This window comes from Poecilia formosa, unplaced genomic scaffold (genome assembly GCF_000485575.1).
Source record: "Poecilia formosa unplaced genomic scaffold, Poecilia_formosa-5.1.2 Scaffold390, whole genome shotgun sequence".
NCBI classification, from domain to species: domain Eukaryota; kingdom Metazoa; phylum Chordata; class Actinopteri; order Cyprinodontiformes; family Poeciliidae; genus Poecilia; species Poecilia formosa.
Window position 1 is genome coordinate 141568 of NW_006800329.1, and position 11483 is coordinate 153050.

The following is an 11483-nucleotide window of genomic DNA, read 5'->3' on the forward strand; positions in this document are numbered from 1 at the left end:
ATAGTGACCTGTCTCTTTAAATAGAGACCTGTCTCTTTAAATAGGTGGCCCTCCCTCCATGTTCTCCATGCTGGTCTGCAGACTGGAGCTGCTCTCACCTGACAGTTGACGTCCACCAGCCCGGTGGTCAGAAGGTGCTCCACCACGCTGTAATGACCAGACTTGGCCGCTAGGTGGAGACATGTGAACCCTTCAACATCCTGTGAGGAGCAGAAACCCGGTTCAGACCCAAACGTTTCCCTGAATGCTGGATGTTCTGGTGGCGGACCCACCTTGTGCATGGCGCTGGCTCCGGCCCGCAGCAGGTACAGCACCACCTCCATGTGGTTGTTCTCACACGCCTCCATCAGCGGCGTCCGCTGGTCTTCGTCGCACATGTCCAGGTTCGCTCCGGCCTGAAGACGAGCCGCACCGGGACACAATCAGAACCAGAACCGGGCTTTGGATCGCCCACCGAGAGCAGAGAGTTTACCCCACCTGAACCAGCATGTGGCAGATGTCGGCGTAGCCTCCCTCAGCGGCGGCGTGGAGCGGCGTGCGTTTGTTCTGGGAGTCCATCTTGAAGTTTGGGTCGGTACCATCCACTAAAAACCAACAACATGCCGGTCAAATTCCTGACAGAACATGGAGCCACATAGAGTAATCCTGAATGAAACAAGTTTTCTGCTGATTTTTAAAACCTCTCCTTGCAGTTCCTTATGTTGATGAATCATTCAGGCTTGAAAAGTCGCAAATTTACAGAAGGAACCAGAAAATTCAGCAAAAGAAATATTAGAAAATTTATTTTTTTAAATTCTGCCAAAACTGCTAAACTTTTTTCCCACATTTTGTCTTTTCACAGCCACAAACTTTAATGGATTTGTTTGAGAATCTGAGACAGACCAACAAAAATCCCCAAACAAAAAAACTGAGCGTCGCGAGTATGACGCCAGAATTCTGAGAAAAAGTTCATAATTCTAAGAGAAATAGAATTCTGAGATTAAAATCAGAATTCTAAAATTAAAAAAAGAATTCAGAGAAAAAAATAGACAAAATTCTGAGAAAAAGTTTGGAATTCTGAGGTTAATATCAGAATTCTAAGAAAAATAAATTTGAGAAAAAAAATTAAAGTCAGAATTCTGAGAAACAAGTAAAATCTCAGATTAAAATCAGGATTCTAAAGTTAAAACCAGAATTCTGTGAAAAGTGTCAGAATTCTGAGATCAATAAATAATCAGACAGAACAGAACCAGAACCAGAACCAGAACCAGACTCCTTCAGAGCGCTGAGTGAAGCTCTACCCACCCAGCATGAGCACCACCTTCTTCAGCTCTCCCTGTTTGGCCGACAGGAACAGCTGTTTGGGGTGAAATCGCAGCTTCTTGGGTCTGACAAGAGAAGAAGAAATGGGTCTCAGGTCACGGTGTCTCTGCGGCGTCGGCAGAAGAAGAGCGGCTTACTTCTCCGTATCCAGGGCGACCAGGACACTCTCCAGAGTTTCTTTAGTTGTTCCTAACGGCAGCATAGGTGGCGCTATCGTTCCGATTCCAGGCTGCAAAGTCGCCTGGCGGGATGACCCCGGGACGGCCGGGTCATCGGGGTCCAGAGCGGGATGGACGGACAGCGAGCTGTCGGCTCGGCCGCTGACTTCAGCCACAGGAGACAAACAGGAAGAGCTGCAGAAGGAAGCAATCCTCACTGATTAGCTTAGCTTTGTTAGCATTAATAACTTATCTTTGATAGGTTAGCTTTGTTAGCTTAACGTCATTAGCTTAGCTTTGTTAGCATTAATAACTTATCTTTGATAGGTGCTTTGTTAGCTTAATGTCATTAGCTTAGCTTTGTTAGCTTAATTTTATTAGCTTAGCTTTATTGACTTCGCTTTGTAGGCTTAGCTTTGATTACATATCTTTGCAACTGTTAGCTTAGCCTAGTTAACTTCACATTGTTAGCTCATCTTCTTTAGCTTAGCTTTGCAAGCCTAACTTTGTTAGCTTATCTCTGTTAGATTAGCTGCATTAGCTTATCTCTGTTAGCTTAGCTTTAGCCCCTAGAACAATGGTGTCCAGCTGAACTCTGACCTGCCGGTCGTTGTGTCTGCTCGGCCCTCTGGAGCCCCCGGTGTCGCCGGGCCCTTGGCCTGCGCCGGAGGAACGGTGGAGGTGGTGTCGGCCTTGGCGATGGTGACCTCCTTGGCCTTGGCGGCCTCCTCCCCGCAGTGCGGACAGAAGCTCTGACCCTTCAGCATCGAGGCGCACGCCTGGTGGAAACGGTGGGAGATGCTGACGTCCGGCTGGCACTCCATGAACGTCCCCTGCTCCAAAGAACAACAAAAAAGAAAAAAAAAAAAGACAAATAATGAATAATCCCAGCCCCTCCCAGTACTCCCAGTCCTTCCCAGTCCCCCTGAACTCACGGCTCTGCAGAAGAAGCCACAGCCGGGGCAGCACTGGTGCTTCACCATGCCGCTGCGGTGGTCCTCGCACAGAACCAGCAGCTGGACCGAGTTGGACGGACGCATCATCTCGTGCTTCAGGACGGCGCCCTGGCAGCGGGTCAGCTGGCCGTCCACGCTCTCCGTCGCCATGCACTTCCTGTCCGCCAAGATCAGGATCTCGCGGCTCTTCGGCGTCTCCATGCGGCAGCTGCAGAGCGGCAGCTCCTGCGCCTCCTCGATGGCCGACCCGGAAGGTTCTGGACACCATCAGAACAGAAACTATTAAAAAAAAACATCCAACTTTTACAGCCGCCATCGCTGCTTCCTGCATTAAAAAAAACACAGAATCCTTCAGGATAAACGGCTAATTCTCATTTCTGTCAGTTAGTGTGTTAAATCAGTGGCTCATGGGGAACAGTGCGCCCTCTGCTGGCTGAGAGAGGGATGACACATTCTTACTGGATCCTGGTTCTGATGGAGGAGACCCAAAAACACTTTTAAAAGGTCATTAATGCAAAGATAGAGTACACGTAAACGACAAGGGAGGAAGAAAGGAGGGACAATTCAAAAAGAAAGACAAGAAATGGAAGATACAAGGACAGATAACGAAGGTAGGAAACAAGGAGGAAAAGAAGTGCACAAGAATAAAAGGTAAAAGACGGAAAGAAAAGGGTTGAAGGAAGGATGGACATAAAGGACGGTAGGAAGGGAAGGACACATGAGGAAATGAAGGAGACAAAGAAGGAAGGATCCAACATTTAGCATCTTCAGTTCCACGAAGCTCCTGGAGTTGATTTGGACTCCTGCCGGTTCTGAACTCACCGTTGCTGTGTGACGACTTGCTGAGGTCGATGCACTCGGACGGGAGGATCTCCGTGTACTCCTGACCCGACGTCTGCGGCAGAACATCCGTCTCCGGTTCTAAGCAAACAGTCGACAGTAAGACACAGAACCGGCGACCGAGCTTCAACCAGCGAGTGGCGTGAGCGTCGACCGATCACCTCTGGCGCCCATCCTTCGTTTCCTCTTCCTGGACGGTCTGAGCCAGGCGCCGTCTGCTTTGGACTTCTTCTTCAGCTTCTTCTTCAGGCTGGACTCGAAGCTCTGAGGCGGGCAGGTCGGACTCGGTCAAGAGATCATTCCAGAAACACAGAACCCGACAGAGTATTATCTGTTACCCTGAGGAATCGGAGGAACACCCTACCAAATCCGACTCCGTGCCCTCCTCCTCCTCTCCCTCGTCTTCTTCGGAGTCTTCGGACTCGTGCTCATCCTTCACCTTCTACAAGAAAAGGTAAAACAGATTTCCTGAACATCAACTGAAGCTTCAACTACATATGATCCAAACTTCATCCAAACTCCCCCATACAGGAGAAAGCCGTCTCATCCAACTGGACTTGGCCGTTAGGAAGTCGGGACAAGTCTTCCTCTGATCAGCAGATTCTTGAAAAGCTGCAGTTTGCGTCTTGTACGTGTCGCAAGCAGTGATGATTTTCTGTCAACCAATCAATGGACACCAGTAGTTCCACCCTAACCGTATCATTGTCCTATGGACCTACAACTTCAGGGGCCAGGAATGGTGTGGCAGGTGTTTGCACTGCCTACTGGACTCTCACGAGGCAGGAGGGGTTAAACCCAAACACCTAACATGGTATCACACTCGGACGAAGACAAACGCAAGCAGTGGTGTTTTCCTGTCCACCAATCAATGGACAGTGCTGCCCTAAGTGTACCGTTGTCCATTGGACCTACAACTGGACAGGCATGTCTTCCTCTCCCACCTGATCAGCAGACTCAGAGGTTTCTTGAACAGCTGGAAGCGTTTGCTCTGCAGGCTGCCGTCGCATCTCCTCTTCAGACTCCATGTCCTCCGACTCGTCTTCCTCGGACGCGTTCACCACCTTCTCCCCGTTCACGGTGGCCGCCTCCCTCTTCTGGAAGCCAGGAGATTCATTCACTAGTGTTTAAAGCTTAGTAGAGAATAAGTAGCAGTAATATCAGAAATACATTAAAAGACACGAACAAACCAATAATCTAATTCATTGTTTGAATGAGAAAATAAACATTTTATTCCTTTAATGAAAACTAAATAATGTGAAGAGCTCAACTCTTTCTGCTTGACTTGGCATCAAGGTGCTCCATAGGAGATTTTTTGAACCAGGCAAAGTTAAAACTGGCACTTGTTGATTTTGCAGTAGAGGATATTTACAGACATTGAAGTTTTATTTTAATTTAAATCCAAAATGTAAAGGTTTCTGTACATTTTTAGCTTACCTGCTGTTGTGTTTTTTTTCACCTACTGGTCCTTTCAGACCATTAACGATTAATCAATTACAAAATTAGTCGATCATTTTAACAACCAATTCATCACAATTAATCCGATTAATCATTCCAGTCCTAATCTGAAATCTTTGATGTCTTCATAATTACAGGATTATGGAAACTCAGGAAAAAGCAGTTCTGAGTTGGAGATTAAACTGAATGGAAGAAACTAAAACTATATTTACAGGCAGTTATTTTTATCATAATGCAAAACGTAACTATATTTTTTGCAGTTTGGTTTAATTATTGCTCTGACTCTGTTTTTTAATCACCAATGAGCCTTTTTGAGTCTGTTTACTCTGATTAATCGGTTAATAAATTAGTTGACAACTATTTCAATTATCGATTAATCACGATTAATTGTTTCAGCCTCATTTTTATGTAATCTGGAGAAGCAGAAATCACTTCAACAGAACCTGCTGGGTTTCAGTAGACTGTTAAAAACATTTCCAGCAAGGTTCTCAACTATAGTTTTGACCTAAATACTGGTCCGAGTGTGTTTTATTTTAATCATCAATGGGCCTTTTTAGAGTCCATTTACTCTGATTAATCGATTAATGAATTAGTTGACGGTTATTTCAATTACTGATTAATCACGATTAATCGTTCCAGCCCTATTTTCATGGTATCTGGATGAGCAGAACAGGATGTAGGACCTGTTGGGTCTTTGCAGACTGCTGCAGCTCCTTAAACATTTCCAGCATGGTTCTCTGCTTTAGCACTTTGGTTTTCTTCTTGGGAACCAAGCTGTACGTTCCCATCCTCCTCTTCTTCTTCCGGGATGAAAACACCGTAGAGTACGGCCCTGGGGAGAGAAGAGGAGACCATCACAGTGCGTCCCAGCCGTGAATCTGAACTCCGGTCGTTGGGGCGAGTCGTACCCAGGCGATGCTTGGCAGCAGCTGCAGAATCTGCAGGAGAATCTGCAGGAGCTGCCGGCTCTGTGGGAGCTGCTGGTGAAGCAGTGTGTGCTGAAGCTGGCGTTTCTGGTGGACTCTGAGGTAGATGGTTCGGCGGCGGCGGCGGAGACGACTTCTCCACATCTGGTGCGACTGGAGACTCCGATTTGACACTGTTTGCTTGTCTCAGCTCCTTGTTGATGAGCTGCAGGCGACAGAAACGATGAAACGTGAGGAGCGCTGCTCTGAGGCGGCGTGAGGGTTACAGGCTCTGGGTTTTATCACTACACTCTTTACGTCTAAATGTTACGTTCCAGGGTCAAATGTTTGGTTTTCTTTCTGCTTTTGCTGCTTTTTTAAACATAAATACAAAGATTCAAGGTGGAGGTTTCCCCTGAGATCAGACTTAAATTTCCCCAAAACCAAAGAAAGTAAGAAGATGGATGGATGCTTACATGAAACAGAGAAACTAAAAGATGAACTTGTGTCTCAATAATCAATAAATAATGATAAATTAAAACGAGTTTAATCATTTCCATCTGCATGATTTACCATCTTTCTCTGGATGATAAAACTCTTCAGTCTGGTGTTTTGGTCTGAACTTTGAAGGACATTTTTGTTTACGGAAACTTCATAATTCATTTTATTTGTTGTTTTCTTTATTTATTCTGGAGATTTAAAATGTTTTTCAGCTCCAGTGTTAAATATTAATTGAAATTTAAGGTTTATTCTTATTCCATTACAGATGTAATAATTGAAGATGGCCCAAAATCAACAATACAATCGTTTATCGTGATAATTTCTGGGTTGATTTATCGTCCAGGATCGTTTGTTGGGCCTGTTTGTGGTTCAGACGTCAGAGACGAAGACGCGGCGGAGGTGATCGTACCTTCTGAGCAGGGCTGACCGCCGGTCTCGACATGGTCTTCCTCGCTCTGTGAACAGTAACCGACGGCGGAATCGTGACGGGACTTGAAGCAAAGCCGTTTTTAGTGTCCGACATACTCCCCGTGCCGGGGGCGGTCCTTAACGCGCCTGAACTCTGTGCGCATCCCGCCGCCGCCGAGGCGCCGAGGGGTTTGGCTGTCTGCCCCCCCGGCGGCGAGCCCGAAGGCAGCCTGCTAGTCCTGAGAGGGGAAGAAACCCCCGAAGCGGGCGCCGCCGCATCGCCGCCGTCCTGCTGCTGCTCCTTAGCCAGGATGAACCCGTTGCTTCCAGTTACGGATCCGTGCGGCGTCTCCGTCTCCGCCGTGCCGTTTTCGTTCAGCGCCGCCTTGATGCCGCTGACCGTCAGGTCTGCGTGTCGGCTGCCGTCGTCGCTGTCCGTGCCGTTAAGCATGATGGCCTCCGCCGCGGCGGGAGAGGAGCGTCCCGCCGCTGATGCTACGTCTGTGTCCTCGCCTGAGGCGGGAAACAGAAAAATAAGGTCAAACCAACCGGAACCAAACCGGAACCATCCAGGGTTTGATCTGGAGGCTGACCTGACTTCTCCTCTCCATGTTTCGGTGGATCCAGTCCCTCTTTCTTTGGAGGTGCAACGTTATCCACGGCTAAACCAGCGGGCTGCAGAAGAAGAAGAAGGAAGTCCATCAACTGTTAGGAGCCACTTAATTTACCTCAAAAGCAAGAAATACAAATAAATCTACAACACCTCTAAAATATAATCATCTTTATCGTGAAATATGTCAAGATACAAACAAAGAAAGATGAACCAGACAGGAAAAATCAGATCAACCTCCATTAACAGATTAAAGCCAAAATGGACAAGAAGCTACAAAACCTGGAGGGAGAGGAAACGTTGGACATGAAGGAGAAATGGGAGAAGAAGGAAACCATCAAAGAATATTAAATAACTGCTGATGAAGGGAATCCATGTGGAAGAACGTTTCTTCAAAACGTCGACCCAGACGGGCAGAAAGGACAGAAGGTCAGGCTGGAGGTCGAAACGAGCCGTCCTGAGTTACAAAGGGAGGAGATTATTACTGGGCCCAGTTTGAGTTAAACGATGAGAAGAAACGGCCAAACTGTGAGAAAAGAGTTCAATGAAACAAATGCAGCTCTGGAAAAAATTAAGAGACTCTTAAAACAATCAGATTCTCTGATTTTACTTTCTAAAGGTTTATCTTTGAGTAAAATGAACATTTTTATTTTATTCTATAAACTACTCCAAGCAAAAATGTATTATTTATTTGCAGAAAGTGAGAAATGGTCAAAGTAAAAAACCTGCAGAGCTTTCAGCCCTGAAATGAAGCAAAGAAAACCAGTTAATATTCACTTAGAAACAACAATATTAATGTTTTAACTCAGGAAGAGTTCAGAGATCAATATTTTCATTGGGCTTCAGTGCAGCAGCAGCTTAATATTTTATGTTTAATGCAATGCTACCAGCAGTAAAGAGCAATAATTTGGAAAAGGATAAACGTCATTTAGGACGTTTCCCAGATGGAGACACTGAGATTTCCACTCGACATGAAACTAATGAAAAAGAGGCGACGCCCGTCGATGTTTTACTGAAAAGATGCTTCAATGTGGTTCTTCACTCTTTAACAGACAAAAAGAGGATATTTAAAAATCACATGAACTGAAAAGAGAACTGTAAAACATTGTGAACTAAATTTTCTTCAATTTGTTCCTAAATAAAATAAATTTTAATTGAAAAATATGAAGCTAAAACGAAATATTAGCACCAAAAAAAGAGAATTTCTATATTTTGTGCATTTTTTTCAACTTGACTCACTTTATCTCCCCTAAACTAAAACAGAGGTGAAGAAAAGGCACCAGCTAAACCTAAAAAACTACAATTTCTTTCAGTTTTTTTAGTGACGCCATCATGAGGAGAGTAAACAGAGACCAGATCAGTCAGCAGCTTGAAAGCATTTCTCAGAAATCCATCAATCGTCTCCAATGTCTGATAAACGTCCAACACTTTTTCACTTCAGGAAGAAACTAAGAATGTTGAGGGTTTGAATGAAACCATTTCAGTGCAAACATGAGAGGAAAGCAGCTTCAGATCAGCCTGACCTTTAACTGCAGCCCAGCCAGCGTTAATGACAACAGTTAGAGCTCTCGTCTGCTTCATGGAGGCCGAACAAAGCCGACTCTGAGTCAGACTTTCCCCTTCAAACTGGCCCAATCAGAGGACTGGTTTGTCCATGTCTGCACATTAACACACCAGTCCAGACTGTTTCTGGTCAAGGATTTCTCTCCTTCACCTGCAGCTCAGACCCAAACAGGAACCATCAGAGCAGACCACCACAGACCCAAGGCAGACCAGCACCTTGTCAATCAGCAACAGGCTCTGCCCACCATCTGCCCTGCAGCACAAAAACTGAGGCTGTTTCCCAAAGAGCGTCCAGTCTGAGTGGAGCTTGACCTGCCGCAGGAACACCTGGGAGCAGCCAGACCCGAGGAACGCTGCTGCTTCCTCCTTTTACTCAAAGGAAAACACAAAACCCGGCCTCTTCCCTCCCCCTACTGGTGGAAGGTGGAAGTGGCGTTGGATTCAGTAGGCAGAGAGAGACAGAGGGGGGAAGGGAGGCAGAGAAAGCTGTCTGCAGAGCTCCGCCATTTCACAACCAGACTGTTTACTGACATGGCTCGGCCATTGCAGCGGTTTTCCACTAGATGGAGGACTGAAGGGGTTGGGAAGCTGGTGGATTGGAAAACTGAGGAATCTCCAAACCTGAGGGAGGAGATCAGCAGGCCTGAAGGCCTCAGTTACATGAAAACATGGTAGATTAGACCAAAGCTGCAGCTGGAGCTGAGAGCCATTAGAGGCCTGGAGGTCGACAACAACCAGGCTCCATATTTTGTAGAGAAAATGGGAACATTACAGAGCTTGAATCATTCAGTATCTCTCCAACGTGAGTCTGGTATGTGAAGGCCTGTGACCTATCTTTAGATCTGTTCCAAGAGGCCTGAAAACGCGCCGCAAAGTATGAACGCTTTCCACAAGGGGAGTTTACTCTGAAGGAGACGGAGGAAACGCCTCGACATCCAGACACCAACTGGTGATTTGAAACTGCTCAGACTTCCACATCGTCCTGATGATCTGTTCATTCCTCTTTGTGACGTCATACCAACAAACTTTAATGAGTTTTAGAGAAACTATGCAGATCTTTTCCTTTTTAGGTCAGTTCTGGTATTGTTAGCATTATTTCTATTTGGTAAATTCCAGATTGATGGAGATGTGAATGTGTTTTGGTGCCAAATGTGGCAACGAACCCCAGAAAAAAAGCTAAATCCTTATTATTATTTTGAATCATAATAAATGGACCAACATGTTTGATTTGTATTGTTGTTTTTTAATGATGGCTCCTGATAGAATGTAATGTTTGTTTCTGATTTTCCAATGAACGGGTCTGAACCAGAAATGATCTGCGCCATCTTAATTCCTCCTGTCCTCCAACCATAAAACTATAAAATTGTTGAAAATAAGTGAAAGAGACGTTTGACCAATGCGTGAGAAAGATGCATGAACAAAATGGCTGCTGTCGGGATCGACCCGTTTGAGATGCAGAAGGAAAATGCTTGAGTGGATGGAGCACCGATCTCATACTAAGACATAGTTAGCTACCTGAGGAACATGAGCAACGTTTACAACACGTTTGGAGCTTCAGGGCCTGAAATCCATGGCCGCATACGAGTCACGTTTCAACGGATTTGTAAAGGACGAACGACCTCCTCGTGTGAATGATAAGGTTCTGGTGACTGAATAAGTCCATGTACTAACAAACACAAAGGCTACATGTCTATCTTAGCTAGCAGATAAAAGCTACATTAGCTAAGCTAATTTTGCTAGTTCGGCAGTAAGTACTACAGTAAATACCTACCTTAGTACACAGAGGCGGGTAGAGAACTCAAAAATTGTAATCGAGTAACATTTGTAATCTACTGATATTATCAGTTAGATAGAAAGGAAGGCGGTGAGAGCTAGCTAAGCTTATGGCTTGTTTATTGTTGTCATAGCAACGCCGTAGCAACTGCCTTCCCAAGATGGCTGCCGGTTACAAAGTTCACGGAAGCGTCTGAACTATGTATTGGTTTTTGTATAATGCTTTTGTGACTTTTTATTTTTGTGTTTTTATGATGCAAGACACTTTGAACTGCCTTATTATTGAAATGTGCTGAACAAATAAACCTGATTGATTGATTGGTTGGTTGATTGATACAATAAAATAAGTCTTGTACAGACATGGACTTTGCACATGGACTCGACAACAAAGACATGAATTTTTAAAGACATGCCAGCTAAAGTAGTAAAACTAAATCTGAGGTGTTTTGTTGTAATAATCGTTACATTTAAATGGAAAAGCGAAAATTTGTACCTCTGTGCCTCACAGAGGTGGTAGCATCATGTTGGGTTACACTTCATAAAGCCAGTGGCATCATGAGGAAAAACTATGTAGTGAACATATTGAAGCAGCATCTCAAACTGGCCGCCTTCCAGATGGACGGTGACCCAAAGCAAACAGCCAGATTAGCTACAAAGTGGCTTAAGAACAACAAAGTCAATGTTTTAGAGTGTCCATCACAAAGCCCTAAGCTAAACCACTTAGAGATTTATGTGCAGAGCTGTTGAGGTGTGTAGCCTACAAATCTGACCCAGTTCTACTGGTTCTGTTGGGAGGAATGGGCCAGAACTCCAGAAAACTACAGTGAGAAGAGAGTGGAAGGAACGTTTGATACAAGTTTTAGAGTTTAAAATGTAATTCTACCAAAAATGAAGAAATGTGAACATCAATAGAAATAATGCTAACAATACCAGAACTGACCTAAAAAGGAAAAGATCTGCATAGTTTCTCTAAAACTCATTAAAGTTTGTTGGTATGACGTCACAAAGAGGA

At 44.9% G+C, this 11483-nt stretch overlaps 1 protein-coding gene across 6 annotated transcripts in view; it reads right to left on the reverse strand.

Moving 5' to 3' along the window:
• Positions 1–11483, reverse strand: part of LOC103154514 (histone-lysine N-methyltransferase EHMT1) — a 30821-nt gene that overhangs the window by 7169 nt on the left and 12169 nt on the right. For 3 of the 6 annotated variants that reach the window (XM_007575828.2, XM_016662800.1, XM_016662802.1), the window contains exons 2-16: positions 7119–7200; positions 6527–7038; positions 5620–5842; positions 5395–5543; positions 4198–4350; positions 3621–3698; positions 3418–3520; positions 3239–3337; positions 2396–2673; positions 2061–2293; positions 1440–1655; positions 1285–1367; positions 478–584; positions 273–395; positions 99–200 (exon numbers count right to left, since the gene is read on the reverse strand). In XM_007575828.2, coding sequence (XP_007575890.1) covers positions 99–200; positions 273–395; positions 478–584; positions 1285–1367; positions 1440–1655; positions 2061–2293; positions 2396–2673; positions 3239–3337; positions 3418–3520; positions 3621–3698; positions 4198–4350; positions 5395–5543; positions 5620–5842; positions 6527–7038; positions 7119–7200 — 2541 coding nt within the window. The remainder of the gene's footprint in view (positions 1–98; positions 201–272; positions 396–477; positions 585–1284; positions 1368–1439; positions 1656–2060; positions 2294–2395; positions 2674–3238; positions 3338–3417; positions 3521–3620; positions 3699–4197; positions 4351–5394; positions 5544–5619; positions 5843–6526; positions 7039–7118; positions 7201–11483) is intronic. The other 3 variants (XM_016662804.1, XM_016662801.1, XM_016662803.1) reach the window with 2 other exon arrangements.